Source organism: Trachemys scripta, chromosome 8, assembly GCF_013100865.1.
Source record: "Trachemys scripta elegans isolate TJP31775 chromosome 8, CAS_Tse_1.0, whole genome shotgun sequence".
Classification (NCBI taxonomy): Eukaryota; Metazoa; Chordata; order Testudines; family Emydidae; genus Trachemys; species Trachemys scripta.
In genome coordinates this window covers 19,636,591-19,651,898 of record NC_048305.1, presented here as the reverse complement: position 1 = coordinate 19,651,898, position 15,308 = coordinate 19,636,591, and the positions used below count along the sequence as shown (strand labels likewise).

The following is a 15,308-nucleotide window of genomic DNA, read 5'->3' as shown; positions in this document are numbered from 1 at the left end:
TTGCACAGCACGGAACTCAGGGTAGTGTGTATTTTTGGCTTATCCCAGGATGTGGCCCCATCTACCTCATGCTTAGTTCATTAAGCATTTCCCTGTGGTGCGCAGCTGGCCCCAAGTTCCTGCCAAATATATACCTAAAGAATGAGGTGGTATTCTGCCCTTCGGAGTACCCACAAAACTAAAGTCAAGTCATCATGCACTTTATGGGACCTCCTAAATGTGTTCAAAAAACTCAGTTTATCCTGCTACAGGCTCCACCAAGCCGCTAGCTCTGTAAGCCCTCAGCCAGCAGGTATTTAAGCTTTGGCTCTTATTTACAGGGGTATTGATAAGAAGCCCATGCATTTCTACAAAGGCGGCTGCACATATACGTGACCTCTTCTGCATCTGAAAGGCTGTCTGGTGACAAGCCATGTGATGGGAGAGGAAGAGTCCAGTTTTGCAAAAGCCTGTAGAAGCGCAGCATATGCAACAAGTGAAAGCAGGTACCTTTTTGCATGTCCTAGTGCTATGTTCACAACAATCAGAAGCCTTTTGGAAAGAGCCTAAGCTATTGTGCTTGGGTGGCAAGAATATCCCTGATGCGTGGAAGGCTTGCAGTGGACACAAACCTCTATAAACAAAAACAGAGTCCCTCCCTCTCCCCGTCCTGTTTCCAGCAACTCTGTCAAACCGGTTTCACATCCCCTTTCTGAAAAAGATTAATAAACAAGCTCTGCTGGGATGCTCTTTCAAATATACAGCCCCTTGTTTGCATAACAGGAAAGGGGCAAAAGATTGTATTGGTTTGGGGAATTAACAATCCTCTCCTCCCCTCCTGCTGGATCCCTCTAGATCAGGACTGAGGAACAGTCATGGGGAAGCTTGTCCAGCTGTCACGCACCTGACATGGATAGATTTTGCTTTGAATAATTCAGCACCTTTCCCCAGCTCATCATAAACAGGAAGCACACAGAGAACAGCAGAACTCGTTTGTTTTATATACCTGATGTATTCCCAGTGACTGACTCAAAACACCTTCTCCCTTCAAGCAGCTTATTTAATGGAGGTGCGGAAAAAAGTTCTAGGGGCTGTTGCTTAGGGAAGGAGGTAGCTGATGTCAGAAGACTTAGATGAGCTAATTTTCCCCCATCAAAACCAGGAAACTAACCAGACTTTTTAACATGAGTATTAAAATGACTTACAGTACATGCTGCTTTCCCCATCACACAGAACTTAAGAACTCCTGCTCCAAATCGTATCCTAGTCTATGCCCTGTGCTAGACAAACTTCAACTCCAAGTATTAAATTTCTTCCAGTTGTATGACAGCAGGATTTCACACTTGCATTTGGTACCCATAGAAAAGCTTTTTATACTAGATCTATTTAAGATATTCTGAATTGTTTTTTTCCTGAAAAATGAGTTCAGTTAGAGTCCAGCAGTTTTAACCACTTTTAATAAGCTGAGTGACTAAGTTTGAGAGGCAATCTGGTCAAAGAGCTAGGGCACTGGACTGGGGCTCAGAAGACCTGGGTGTGAGTCCTAGTTTGGCTAATGAGCTGCTGTGTGACCTTGGGCAAATCACTTTGCCTCTTTCTCTTTGCAGTCACTGTCTGTGAGGGGGCCCTGTTCAGTACCTCTGAGAGGTACCTGAAAACATTGGTTGAATGGAGTGTAATGCCCCTTCTTCTCGATTGTGGAAAACAGACTACTTCAACTTTTATGGCAGTGGGGATGCTAATGATGCAACAATTGTAAGACTTCAGATGCTCAAACACTGAAAAGCCTAAAAATGCACCAGAGCTGATGAACACTCTGCAGCAAACTAAATATAGAAACAGCTTTTCATAAGATGACAATGAAGCCTTCCTCATGCTGTCATTGGTAAGTTGTAGTCTCTAAAAGGTGAAATATTTTAATTAAAATCTAACCAAATTTATAAACTAGAACTATTAGGCCTGCTTTCCTTTAGTGGTAATTCAGTGAATGTCTTAGCACTGCATAATACTATGGAACAGAAAGATGTTTGTGGAACACACAGGGTTAAAGATAGTTTCAACATGCTTTAGGGTTTTCTTGGTGAAAGTGCTTCATGTTTTGTACTCTATGCAACCTCAGTATGGGCTGTAGTTTTTATTCCCAGCTGATGTACTATGACTAAAATGGCAGCTCTGTTGTTCACAGTAGGCCTAAGTCCTCAATTTCCCCATAAAGAAGTCAGTGACCCCCTCTGGAAAGGAGAGCCCTTTAAGCTTTAGTGTTCATCAATATTAAATTATTACTAAGCCAACACATAGGAAAAAGGTTTTTCCCTTTCCCCCCCCCCCCATCCCTCAACAATAACAGGACATTCTTGTCACATGCTGACAGCTCCTAACACAGAAAAGTGAGAGTTTACAGTGGCAGGAAGAGGTGAGCAAGAGTGTTCCTACTTCAAAAGTTACAGAAACAAACCAGCTCCGCTCAGGCTGTCATTTTTATGAGTGCTGAGCACTTACTTCCTACTGGTTTCAGGTAACACTTCAGCTGCTAAGGTGTTTGTGTGCGCGCATGTTAAAAAAAAAAAAAAAAAAAAAAAAATCAAGCTTCGCCTGTATTTTTCCCCCCCCCACACACTAAGACAACAACCTAAGTAGATCTTTGCCACCATCATTCATATTCTTTCCATAGCACCCAAATGCCTCTTCAACTCTGTGTTGAAAACCTGGCTTTGACCACATTCAAAACTAGATCAGGGAATCTGAGGTCAGTCTACATTTATTACTTATACAAGCATCTGTCCTGCCAGAGTGTGCCTGTAGAAGGGCCCCCTTTGGAACAAGAATGGGAGTAGAAGGGGTGTTTGGTAATAAGGAAGGGTGTATAGCTCCTGACTGGGGGTATAGTTTTACAACAGTTGGCCCACACAAGTTTTCCCACTCTCGTAAGGGCTTGTAGAGGCCTGGGCCTAGAACATAGTTCAGATGTTTTGCCTTAAGTTCGGGGAGGGCACAAGGTACCAAATACTAATACAAATGAAGGACAATGCCTCCTGCAATAACCACAGAAGAGAAGTATTTGCAAAGTTTAGGCTCTAGCACCAATTTCCTTTTTTACCCCAACTGAGTTTAAGTTTCCATTTTGGATAGGACACTGAAATGGTTGTGAGGAGTCCTATTCTCTGTAAGAGGCTCTATAGGCCATTGTATTACAATTACATGCCATATACGAAGCCCATCCACTCTGAAGAATTTGGACACCTGAAGTCTTCTACAGTTACATTCACAGGCATTTTTTTCCCCCTCTCAAACATGACCATGTTGTTCAGAAAATGAAAAGCCCCATTTCACACTTATTCAGGATGCATTTTTAGAGGTTGCCAACAGCACTAGTTGGATTCTTATGGTGAATTTTACCTTCAGAAGCCCCCCAGCTGGTGTGCAACACAATGAAGCACAGAAAAAGTTAAAGAAACCTCAGGTTTCTCCCAGCAATTTGTAAGTGGTGGTTTACAGTAAGGAAAGGAATAACAAATCAAGATCTCCTTCAGTGTATCCCATTTCATGGTAGATTCAGGAATGTTATGTTGTAAATGGGAGAAATGATTAGGTTAGAAGTGTAGTCTAATAGAGCATGGTACGAGGGGTAATGACTGATTTCTGATACAACTTTAATCTTCTCTGAGCAGATTCCTAAAAAAATGTGAAGTCACCAAAATAGGCTTTTTCAACGTTTTATTATAAAAGATTAAGACATGTGCTAGCAGAATACTTAATCACATTCCCTACTTGATGGCCTTCCCTGAGACCTTCTGCCCTTTAAGCATAAAAACTGGGCAGCTACTAACAGTCACCTGAACAATATTGTGGGTGAGAACTCTTTCAAGTTAAAACACAAATGTCAGATTCTTCACCCACTCATAGCCCCTGCTTCCACAGTCTCCCTGGGAAATAAGAGCTATGACTAAGTTGGATATTATTCACATAGCTAAATTTAAACACTAGTTTCCAGAAATCTACTAGAAGTTGGTCTCTAAGTACTCCTGGATAACTGACACGGAAGAGTTCTTTCCAGTTGTTTTAAATCAGGAACATCCTCTTTTCAAGACAGGCACTGATATAGTCACAAATTAGATTTGGCATCCAATGCTCAATAATTCTTTATGCAGTAAACAAGCATGAAGTTATAAAAAAACTTACTGACTGTCTCTCCTCTGATCCAAATCAAACTTTTTAAAGTAAATCTCATGATAACTGCCTTCCAGGAACTATGCAAAAATTAAGTTCAGAGGCCCATATACATCTTACATACTTTTCTTCTTCCTTCTCCTACTTTAATAAGTCATACTAGTATCACATCCAAACCCTTTTCTTAGCTTCTCCATTCAAGAGAGATATTTGATACCCTCCACCCCAATGCATGATCAGCAAGGACATATGCTTCTTTCTGGATTTCTATCAATAGCAAAACAAGCTTCATGTTGAGCCTATCCACATTAGGCACTCTGGGTGCATGTGAATTCTACTAATGCTTTCCTCAGTTCTGGAATCATGATCAATCTTCATTAGCAGACTGTAGTCTCGTGTCAAACGGAATAAATAGTCCATTGCCAATCTAACCAAACTTGTATTTTGCAACTGCAGCTGTTTTTAGTACCAGGAACACACTGTAAAAGAAAAAAGTTTACAGGATTCTATCTTTCAGAGTAAATGCAGTTGAATACAAAAAGTCATATCAAGTTAAACAGCAGCACTTGGATAGTTCAAGATTAATAAATTCACAATTAAGGCAGAAACACGATAGGTTGCAGTAGGACATTGGTAAGGCAGCATACTACATACAACTGAGCTAACCCAAGCTGGACAGTGGAAGTTAAGCTTGTGTGTCACAAGTTTAATTCAGATTGGCAATTTCTCTAAATACTGCTGCTATCCAGGAAGCTACTGCCATCATCATTCAACAAAAGAATGGATTAATGATTATTACAGTAGATCACGTTATTTGTTGGTCCTTATGAATATAACATTTACTGTAGGACCAAGATAATTTTTGCTTTTGAAAAGCATTAGTAGAGAGCAATTAAAATACATTTTAATTTCCTTCTGCATAATGCCACTATGAATTTGCCTACACTCCAAGTCTCAGAATTAAACATTTTGCTCCAAAAAAGTACCTCAGACACCTATAATGGGAGCTTTCAGAGGACCTGAACAGTCAAGTCAGACACGTTAAAAGGCAGGTCCTTTGATAGAGATGGGGTGAACAGTTGTGTGTGTTAAGATGCAAAAGTTTTTTGGTTTTGTTTTTTTTTAAATAGCCTTATGAAGAGCATCACTTGAAAGTTTTATTTTAATCCCTAAAGCCAGAGCAAACTCATATCCAACACAGAACTTCCTCAGTTTCTAGCTGGAAAAATATACACACGCCATCCTGGTTACGCAAACCTGGCTTACGCAAATTCGCACTTACAGAAAAAGTTCTGTAAGCTAGAAATAGGAGGGGTTTTTTTTTTGGCGTAATGGTCAGATATATGTTACCGACTTACGCAAAATTAGAGTTACACAAGGCGTTCCAGAACGGAACACTTGCGTAAGTCGGGGAGCATCTGTAAGTTGTTCAGCTTAAATCAGTCCATGCTGTCAAGTTTTGAAAAAGCCATTATTCACTTCACAGAACAGTAACCTCTGCATTAATCTTTTTCTAGTACTGGCAAACTGTTAGAGCAGGGGTAGGCAGCCTATGGCACGCGTGCCACAGGCGGCACACAAGCTCATTTTCAGTGGCACTCACATTGCCCGGGTCCTGGCCACCGGTCCAGGAGGCTTTGTATTTTAATTTAATTTTAAATGAAGCTTCTTAAACATTTTAAAAACCTTATTTACTTTACATACAATAGTTTAGTTATATATTATAGACTTATAGAAAGAGACCTTCTAAAAGTGTTAAAATGTATTACTAGCACGCGAAACCTTAAATCAGAGTGAATAAATGAAGACTCGGCACACCACTTCTGAAAGGCTGCTGACCCCTGTGTTAGAGAAACAAACTCAAACTTAAGTTCCACTGAAGAAACCAATCATCTACAACTTTAATGCCAAATCTGCATACTTTGTCCTTAGCTCAATTTTTGGTTGTATTTCAGCACTTCTTAATTTTTAATCCACTTGAAATTTATTCACTCAATTCAATTTTTGCAGTTGTCTCACAACCTGCTTTTAAAGGACCAAAGTCCTTTTCAATCACTGTTCCAAAACCAGCCCTGAAAGCATAGTTGCTGGCCAGAGTGTTCCTCCCTAGTCCTAGATAATCATTTTGCATCATCCTTATCTCCAATTCTGATATGCTTTTAGCAGTCACTTAGTATGACTGCTAGATGTTCTAGTAAAAAGCTAATGATCAGAAAGAAAACCTTTACTCCCTGTAAAGCCAGGTAGAATACCACAGCCAGGCTACAGCTACACTACAGGGGGGGGGGGTTGATTTAAGATATGCAAATTCAGCTACGTGAATAGCGTAGCTGAATTCGACGTATCGCAGCCGACTTACCCCGCTGTAGGGACGGCGGCAAAATCGACCTCTGCGGCTTCCTGTCGACGGCGCTTACTCCCACCTCCGCTGGTGGAGTAAGAGCGTCGATTCGGGGATCGATTGTTGTGTCCCAACGGGACGCGATAAATCGATCCCCGAGAGGTCGATTTCTACCCGCCGATTCAGGCGGGTAGTGTAGACCTAGCCCCAGTTTTCCAGTGGTACAAGGTCTGCATTTCTGACTCTGAAGGTTTGTAAACGGTAGGACTACTACTGAACTGTCTCTGGTTCTTTCCTCTTGTAGTGTTTTTGGTACCAAACCAGGACAGAATATCAGGGTCCTAGCCCGCTGGCCAGTGCAGTTTATGTTCCCTATTTAATGCTATGCAAGTGAATTAAGTGAGAGGGTTTGCTAACTAGGAGTGAGTGGGAAGGTGCAATGATACAAGACCTTACGAGGCATCTTGGGATGGAGCAGGAGGATCCTGATTCTCAGGCTCTGGTGGAAGAGCTGGCACAGTTTCCTCTTTCTTTTGTGCAGCCAGGAACTCATGAATCGCTTTCTCTATCTGCGGCCTGAAGATGTGGTTTAGTTTTGGATCCACCACCTGAGAAATAATTCTGTCCACTCCAGCTTCCAGCATCCCTGACCTTGGGCAAAGACAAAGGAGTCATTCAGCTACTCTAAGCAATTTCCCCTCTCCCCCCACTGGGAACTCTCCAGAGCCCTCATGTCAGCTGCAATTAGTTTTAATATGGTGAAAGCTGCAACCCACTTGGTAGCTCCTTCAGGAGGGAGGCGTTCCAGTCACCACACAGAAACCAGGACATTTCCACCTATCAACTTTTCTATTCCCCCCTGCAGTGTTCACAACTGACATCTGGTCTCCCAGGTACTGAAATGAAATACTGGATGGGAGCCACTTCAGGAGTGCTCATTCTGAAATGAGGTCAGAAGGAACAAACAAAACATGCTTTGGCACAAACAAGGCAAACAAAACGTACGAGGACAGCAGGTGAGAGGTTGATTTTTTTTTTCCTTGGGCTAACACTCCAAATTGAGAAGAGGCCTTCACCCCGATATCGTTACCATCACCTGCTCCTTGCAACAGCCAGTAGGCAGTACCTACGCAGGTATTTTTGTAAGAAAAAAAAAAAAACATACAAATGCACACAGCACAAAATAGAGAAAGTTTTTTGGAACTGAGGGCTGGTAACTAAAGTGACTTATTGCTTTAGCGGCTGCGTCAGAATCTTGGACTGTTGGACACAAGCAGTCTGCGGGTTTAAGTCATGTCTGCAAGAGACCAGGGGAAGGGAAACAGACATTGCCTAGCATTTGGAAAATCAGCCACCAGACTAACATGGCAGTGAATGTTCATGAGAGAATGTTCATGTTCATGACCACATCCACTGCTTTTCAAGGTCATGTGGACATCAAATAAAGTCTAATATAGTTAGATGAATGCGTGTACTTTTATTCGATGATGGATGGATACACACGTACACATCTTGGCACATTTCAACTATCTTATTCTTGCAGCCTTCATAGTAACTTAAGTGAGTACTCTAAACCCTTAATCCTTGTGTAGTCATTGCCTATACCAGTAGTTCACCTAACTGTGTTTAAAAGGGAGCAAAGCTCCCTGGTGTGTAACACAGTACAAATGCCATTTTACTCTAGTGAAAGGAATATTAAGGCTTACTCTAGTACTATTAATCCAGTACTGCCAGTTTCTGATTGTTGGCCACACTTCTCTTTATGTTGTTGCTGTATTTTGTACGCGAGCCCTTTCAAGCAATACTGTAAAATGCAAAAATCAATACATCTAGTTAACTTCTACCCTGATCTCAGGGTAATTAGGCCAATCTTCATTGACTAGGCCAAGCAGTTTGTATGTGAAGTAGACATCTGTAGTTTCTGCTACTTGCACTGAAATTCTAATTTTGCTTCCTACAAGACACTTACTGCTGTATGTTTAGTTATTTTCCTTTTGAAATTAAAAGCCCGTCTCCATTTCCCTGATTCTTCCCTACTCATGCCCTTGTCCTTCCACTTATTTCCACCCCACCTTTACTGAGGTGCTACCTAGGCACCAGTTTCAGACACCAGTCTCAGGAGAAATCCACAAGTTAAAGCTTTTTTCCAGACTATGTGTGCATGTTTCCATAAAACTGAACATGGCCTCCCTGAAAACACTGAAGGTTTATTCAACAAGTTTGCCAGTGGCACAAGTTACAGAGTAAACTGGAGTAGCAGTAGGAGTTAGTAAGCCTAGTACTCCATGGACATGTTTGTTTTGTTTGCATTTAACACATAAAAAACAAAACGAAAAAACCTCACGCAACCAAAAAACCCTATGGCTTTAATGTCCTGTCTACTTGTGCCAACAGTGCCATCTGCTGGATGGAATCATACTAGCCTGAATTTGATTAGTGCCCACTAGTGGCTGGAGGTTTGCAAAAAACAGAAGAGACCTAATAAGAGATCCTTCTTTTGCTTAAATGGTAAATGCCTGTTTCTGAAGCAGAAGACCACAAGTTCAGTTCCAAACCTCATATGCAGCTTAGTTAGCAACCATGGTGTTAACTGTATGATGCAATGCTTTGGTAGAGAATGCTACACTTCAACAACACATTCAATACTTCAACGGATGTTGACTGTATTACCCTACTCTGGGAAACTGCCTATTCGTCCTCAAGGAACATTGCTGTGATGTGAGTTAACTCAAACTGCATTGACCTGCTATAGTGAAATCTGGGAAGGCACAAATGACAAAGCAGGTTGAATTCAACCCTTAAAATTGTCCAAACGCACTCAGCCAGTTAGGGCAATGATATGTGACTATTATAGTTTTCATCTATCAAAAAACATTCCTATCAATTTACAGAATGCTGCTTACTTACTGAATCACACTCTGTCTCAGACCATTTCGTAACTGGTTTTTGTTCATTGTTGGGTTCCACTCCTGTTTGTCCAGATGGGTAGATACAAAGTTGTCCACTTTCTGCCTCAGATTTTGGTATGCTGGCTTAAAAAAAAATCCAGTTTAACTAAAAGATCTTGAAACAATTCCCTGCAAGAATCCTTCATAATACATCTTTTGTGGTCTATTACTGTTTTGTTTAACTGTCTTTTCTCCTTTATAGAGAGACAAGGTTGGTGAGGTAATATCTTTTATTGGACCAACTTCTGTTGGAGACAGACAAGTTTTCAAGCTACACAGAGCTCTTCTTCAGGTCTGGGAAAAGCACGCAGTGTCACAGCTAAATACAATGTAGCACAGATTGCTTAGCATAAGTAAACACACATCGTAAGGGACCATTCAAGGTGAAGTGGCCTGTTAACCTCAGCAGTCAAAGGACCAAAAAAAAAAAAAAGTAATAGATTAGATTGTTGTAATAAGCCATAAATCCTGTGTCTTCATTAAGAAGATGATTTTTAGTGTCTAGCAAAGTTACGAATTTAAGCTCACAGGCTTGTCTTTTGAAGGTGTCGGGCAGGTCGCCTTTATTGTATTTTTTCTGAACAAACATAAGTTTATTTTACTCAAGAGTACAAAATGGTGATTGCAAAGAGCAGTTTCTAGATGGTACTATCAATTTATTATAATTGCAATAGCTGGACACCTGTTTTGCAACTATCTGCTTCCGAGTCACTGAATGGAATGCAAATTGCCTGTGCATGCGAGAGTTATATTTAAGCAGGTTTCTTGTACGATTTCCAACCAACATAAAACTCCTACGAGACATTTTAACCAAATAAAATGAACACTAGTACAAAGAAAGAGATGTGCTTGCTGTAACACTTTAACCCTGGAACATGAGAGCTGGGAAAGTGGGGGGGTGAGGGTGTGGTTTTGTTAAATGCTCTGTAATTCTACCTTTTCCTGTTCCTCAGACGTTAGAAGATGGTCATGTTACTGTGGAGGGGAAACGCCAGTTACTAGTGTGGTGCAAGGAGAGGGCAAAAAGGTGGCAAATGTCTTATAGCAAGACAAGAATCACCATAACAAGAGACAGCATCAAAAATTACAGTGATACCCTTGACAATATGCTACGCAGCCTACCCCATGTAGGTGGCCAGTTCGAATTCCATTTACACCTGTTGTGACTGAAAGCTGTTCTGATCAGATAGGTGGTTGTTCCACGGTCTAATGCAGAATGTTGTGGTGGTTTCAGACCAGGAGCAGATAGGTTATCAATATTGATGCTCTCGGTGGAATTAGATGGGAAATCAAAACCTCTATTCAAGACTTTCCTACTCCAATGTTGGTCCCTCTGGATCAAGAAAGCTTGCACTGTTGCTGTACTTGTTCTGTCAGCTTTAAATTCTATCCCCCTTTAAGAGCATTAATTCTAGTACACATTTTTTAATAAGCAGAAAAGGAATCTGTTCTTAAATACGATACCTTAGGCACTACATTTGTCAGGACGGCTACAACTTAACATTTCAGCAAGAAGAATAGTAACAATTGCCAAATAAACAAGTGACATCACTGCTAAAGTAGATACACCTCTACCCTGATATAACACGGGAACGCATAAAGCGTGGTAACCTTGGGGCTCCGGCAGCGATTTAAAGGGCCCGGGGCTCTAGCTGCTGCGGGAAGCCCTGGGCCCTATAAATCACCAATAGAGCCCTGCCGCCACTACCCCGGAGCTGTAGCAACGTGGCTCGGCCAGCAATTTAAAGGGCCCAGGCTCCCCGTAGTGGCCGGAGCCCAGGGCTCTTTAAATCACCGCTGAAGCCCTGTTGCTGCTTCCCCGGGGCTGCGGCAGCAGGGCTTGGCTGGCGATTTAAAGGGCCCAGGCTGCTGCAGGGAACCCCGGGCCCTTTAAATCACCGCTGGAGCCCTGCCGCTGCTACCCTGATATAACGGGGTTTCATCTATAACGCGGTAGGGATTTTTGGCTACCGAGGACCACGTTATATCCGGGTAGAGGTGTAGTTGGTTACAAAGGTTTAAAGATATTTGTTCATTTTAAGTAGCACTTTATGTTAAAAAAAATCCTGAAATGCTTTACAAGCTATGCACACACAGGAGTCACTTCCCCACTGGCAAAGTGCAAGTGCCTATAGGGTGGAACAAGACAGTTGTTTAGAAATGCTTCAATGGTTTAGGACAGGAAGGGAAGCCACATTCTGTAGAAGCCTCAGGCAAAGCTTAGGAAGGCAGAAAGTTATCCATCACCCTGTGAGGGTGATAAGACAGTGGGGATTGCACCCAATTCCTGCAAGAGGACTTCAACTGATGGAAGTCCTGACCAGTGGCAGTTTTGTGTTTCATCCAAGTGAAGGCCAGCCCTGCAGCTTTGGTGTCCCCTACTCCTGCACCACAGTCAGAAATGACTTAGGGAATAGTGACTTTTACTGAATTACCAATATTGCTTTCCATGGTCTCTCAGGAAGACCCTGGCCACAGAAATTGGAAGGGCATATGCAGGGTCAGAAAAAGAACACAAGAGGGGGGGGAACCTTGTGCCCTTACAGGACAGACAATGGTACAATAATGGAAAACTGAAAAGCCCCATATTCTCCTCTGTACTCCATGAATCACTCATATTTATAGTTTTGGTCACTCTTCTTGGCTGCAGCAGCTGGGGCCCAGAGGACCATGTCTGCAGCACCAAGACATGAGAAAGGCCTGCCTTGCCTCAGGATTTTGTGGGCAGTGCGCTGGGCTCGTGCTGTGCATGCTCCCTCCTCCCCACAAATGGAACCGCATTAGAGACAGATCCAGGCTTCCCAAAATAAAGTTAGGGCCTACAATGAAGTGGGTGGCTGAAGCAGAACCCCTTTCAGGATGGCATCTGGAAACTAGGGGACTGTTTCAGACAAGAGACCAGAACTTGGGGGTTGTTGTTTGAGGGAGAAAGGGGAGGAGATACACAGCCCCCGGTACCCATGTCAGCCGAGCAGCCCAGGCCAAAACCGGGGCAATCAAGTAGTGAGACCAGGGGTCTTGGGGGGGGGGGGAGAAGTCCCTACCATCCTGTTGCCCATGTTAGCAAGGCAGTCCCAGCAGAGCCGCTGGAGCCTTAGCAAGGGCCAGACCTAGTTCCCAGTACGATAGAGGCTTAGCAGGGTCAGAGGACGCCCAAGCGACTAGGGTCCGAGAAGCAGGAGGGTACCCGGCTGAGAAACTTCGCCCGGGTGCTCCCGTCGGCCAGGCGGTCCCGGAGTAAAGGGGAAACCAGGCCCAGTGCTCAGCTGTCCCCGTCGGAAGACCCCTTCCCGGGTAAGCAGCCGGGGGATTCGCTGGTGGGGCCGGACCCCTGCAGCGGTACCTTGGTGTCCACGTCGGCCAGGCAGTCCCGGCGGAAGCCGTCGAAGAGGCCGCGGCTCTTGAGTTGCTCCACGATGAGCGCGATGAGCTGCGCGTCCCCGGGGGGCAGCGAGGCCGGGTCGGTGGCGCCAGGCCCCGCCCCAGCAGCCGCGCCCCCAGACCCCGCCGCTCCCCCAGCTCCAGGGACGCCGCCTCCCCCGCCTGAGGCAGCTCCGCCGGCGCCGCCGCTCTCCGACATGCCCCACGCCTGGTACCCGGCGCAGCCGGTACCCCGCAGCCGCCGCTCCCAGCTCACCCGGTGCCACCGGCACCGCTGCCGTCGCCGACGGCGCGCCACATTCTGCGTAGATCCGTTCCACTGCATCATGGGAAAGGAAGTCCTTCCACTAACGCGCCTCTTATAGGACTTGAGCCATTGAGCTGCGTACAGAAACTACGACTCCCAGCGTGCACCGCGGCGCTAGCCCGGAAGGCCGTGGGGCACGGCAGGCTGGGCAATGCATTCTGGGAATTGTCGTTTTTGTGACTCCATGTGCGCGGAGAGTTCGTCAGCTCCCGGTCCCCGCCTGCGCCCGCAGGGGGAAGGGAAGGGAAGGGCCGCGTGCGCGGGCCGGGCTCAGCTCCGAGGAGCTGCCTGAGTTCTGCTCCTGGACACCCGGCTCAGGTATTTATACGGCCCTTGTCACGGCAGCGCCCGCTCGTGTAGCTCCCTCGGAGCCCCGGGGGGCGAGTCCCGGGTTGCTCCAGGGAGATGGGGCGGGGGGACTCCCCCGGCTCAGGCAGGAAGCCTGTGATGGAGCAGGGCAGCGAACCCGGTGCCGCAATCACTTCCTTCCACTGTGCCGCCGGGCCTCGCACGGCTTTGGGCGGGTCAGTCCCACCTCTGCGGGCTTCGGGAAAACTCCTGCGGCTGCCGCCCCACGTGCACGCTGCCCTTGCAGATGTTACTGAACTGCCGCCCCGATTACCCCCGTGTAATGTGCCCGACACGTTCTGAGAGTTGTGGTGAATCCGGCTGATTGCTAGCGATACCAGAAACTTTACAGGTTACCGCCCAGTACAGTCGCCCAAGTAAACTAGGATGTAGTGTATGTAATACACATATTTGGCCACCGGGGGAGGCTGTGTCCTTGGCAATCACCCTCTGTCGAACTGCCTCAGAGTTGACAAGAGGGCAGCAGGATTGCAGTGTTGAGATTATTTTTGATCATGCATTAAAATATTTGGGATAAAGAATAATTTTCTTTAAGTATCTGTTATTGTTTTACTGGCCTTAAATTAAACATGCGGACCCTTTGATCACTGGATGTCCATCTAGTTTCCCTGTTTCCTATGCATCCGAAGAAGTGGGCTGTAACCCACAAAAGCTTATGCTCAAATAAATTTGTTAGTCTCTAAGGTGCCACAAGTACTCCTGTTCTGTTTCCTGACAGTGTCCCAGAATTCTCTGAAGAAACATGCTGATTTGTAATTTATTTTAGTACACTCCTCAGTGACTCAAAGAGGTAATCCCCTGCCTCCTAACAGCAATAACAATCTACTTTCCTCCTATATGTCTATCTAATAGTGGAAGACCACCCCATCACTAAGTGCTGTAGTCATTGATACCATCTACATCAAGATCTTATAGTTCCTGCATTTAAGGTGCAACCCTAATAATCAAAACTATTTTTGTAGGTTTAGTTTTAGGGGCAAATTCTGTTCTGAGGAACACTAATGTAAATCCAGAATAAATGTATTAACTTTAATGGAGTTACTCTGGATCTACATTACGGCTGTCAAGCAATAAAAAAAAAAAGAATTGTGCGATTAAAAAAATTAATAGTGCGATTAATCGCACTGTTAAACAATAATAGAATATCATTTATTTAAATATTTTTTGATGTTTTCTACATTTTCAAATATATTGATTTAAATTACAACACAGAATACAAAGTGTATGGTCCTCACTTTATATTTTTGATTACAAATATTTGCACTGTAAAAAGCAAAAGAAATAGTATATTTCAATTCACCTAATATAAGTACTGTAAGTTGAACTTACAAATGTATAATTAGGTACCAAAAATAACTGCATTCAAAAATAAACCAATGTAAAACGTTAGAGCCTACAAGTCTACTCGGTCCTACTTCAGCCAGTCGCTCAGACAAACAAGTTTGGTTACAATTTGCAGGAGATAAGGCTGCCCGCTTCTTGGTTACAATGTCACCTGAAAGTGAGAACGACATTCACATGACACTGTTGTAGTCAGTGTCACAAGATATTTATATGCCAGATGTGCTAAAGCACGGGTAGGCAACTTTGGCGCGCGAGCTGATTTTCAGTTGCACTCTCACTGCCCGGGTCCTGGCCACCAGTCCGGGGGGCTCTGCATTTTAATTTAGTTTTAAATGAAGCTTCTTAAACGTTTTAAAAACCTTATTTACTTTACATACAACAATAGTTTAGTTACATATTATAGACTTATAGAAAGACACCTTCTAAAAACATTAAAATGTATTACTGGCATGCAAAACCTTAAATTAGCGTG

The 15,308-nt window shown here is 44.0% G+C and overlaps 1 protein-coding gene and 1 long non-coding RNA gene across 3 annotated transcripts; one reads left to right on the top strand and one right to left on the bottom strand.

The window, feature by feature from the left end:
• Positions 1-330: 330 nt before the first annotated feature.
• On the top strand, positions 331-9,396 carry LOC117881847. The gene is made up of 3 exons (XR_004646870.1): positions 331-485; positions 1,587-1,864; positions 7,353-9,396. It is a non-coding gene; the product is annotated as an uncharacterized LOC117881847 (long non-coding RNA).
• Positions 3,677-13,121, bottom strand: BOD1 (biorientation of chromosomes in cell division 1). 2 transcript variants are annotated; one of them, XM_034779585.1, is made up of 4 exons: positions 12,779-13,121; positions 9,395-9,519; positions 6,944-7,138; positions 3,677-4,625 (listed from the first exon to the last, which is right to left on the bottom strand). In XM_034779585.1, the coding sequence occupies exons 1-4, from the start codon at positions 13,013-13,015 to the stop codon at positions 4,574-4,576; spliced, it is 609 nt and encodes a 202-aa protein (XP_034635476.1). In that variant the 5' UTR covers positions 13,016-13,121; the 3' UTR covers positions 3,677-4,573. The 2 variants fall into 2 exon arrangements, with proteins under 2 accessions (XP_034635476.1, XP_034635478.1); XM_034779587.1 differs by having other exon boundaries at positions 6,939-7,138; positions 12,779-13,119.
• Between the last annotated feature and the right edge of the window lie 2,187 nt (positions 13,122-15,308).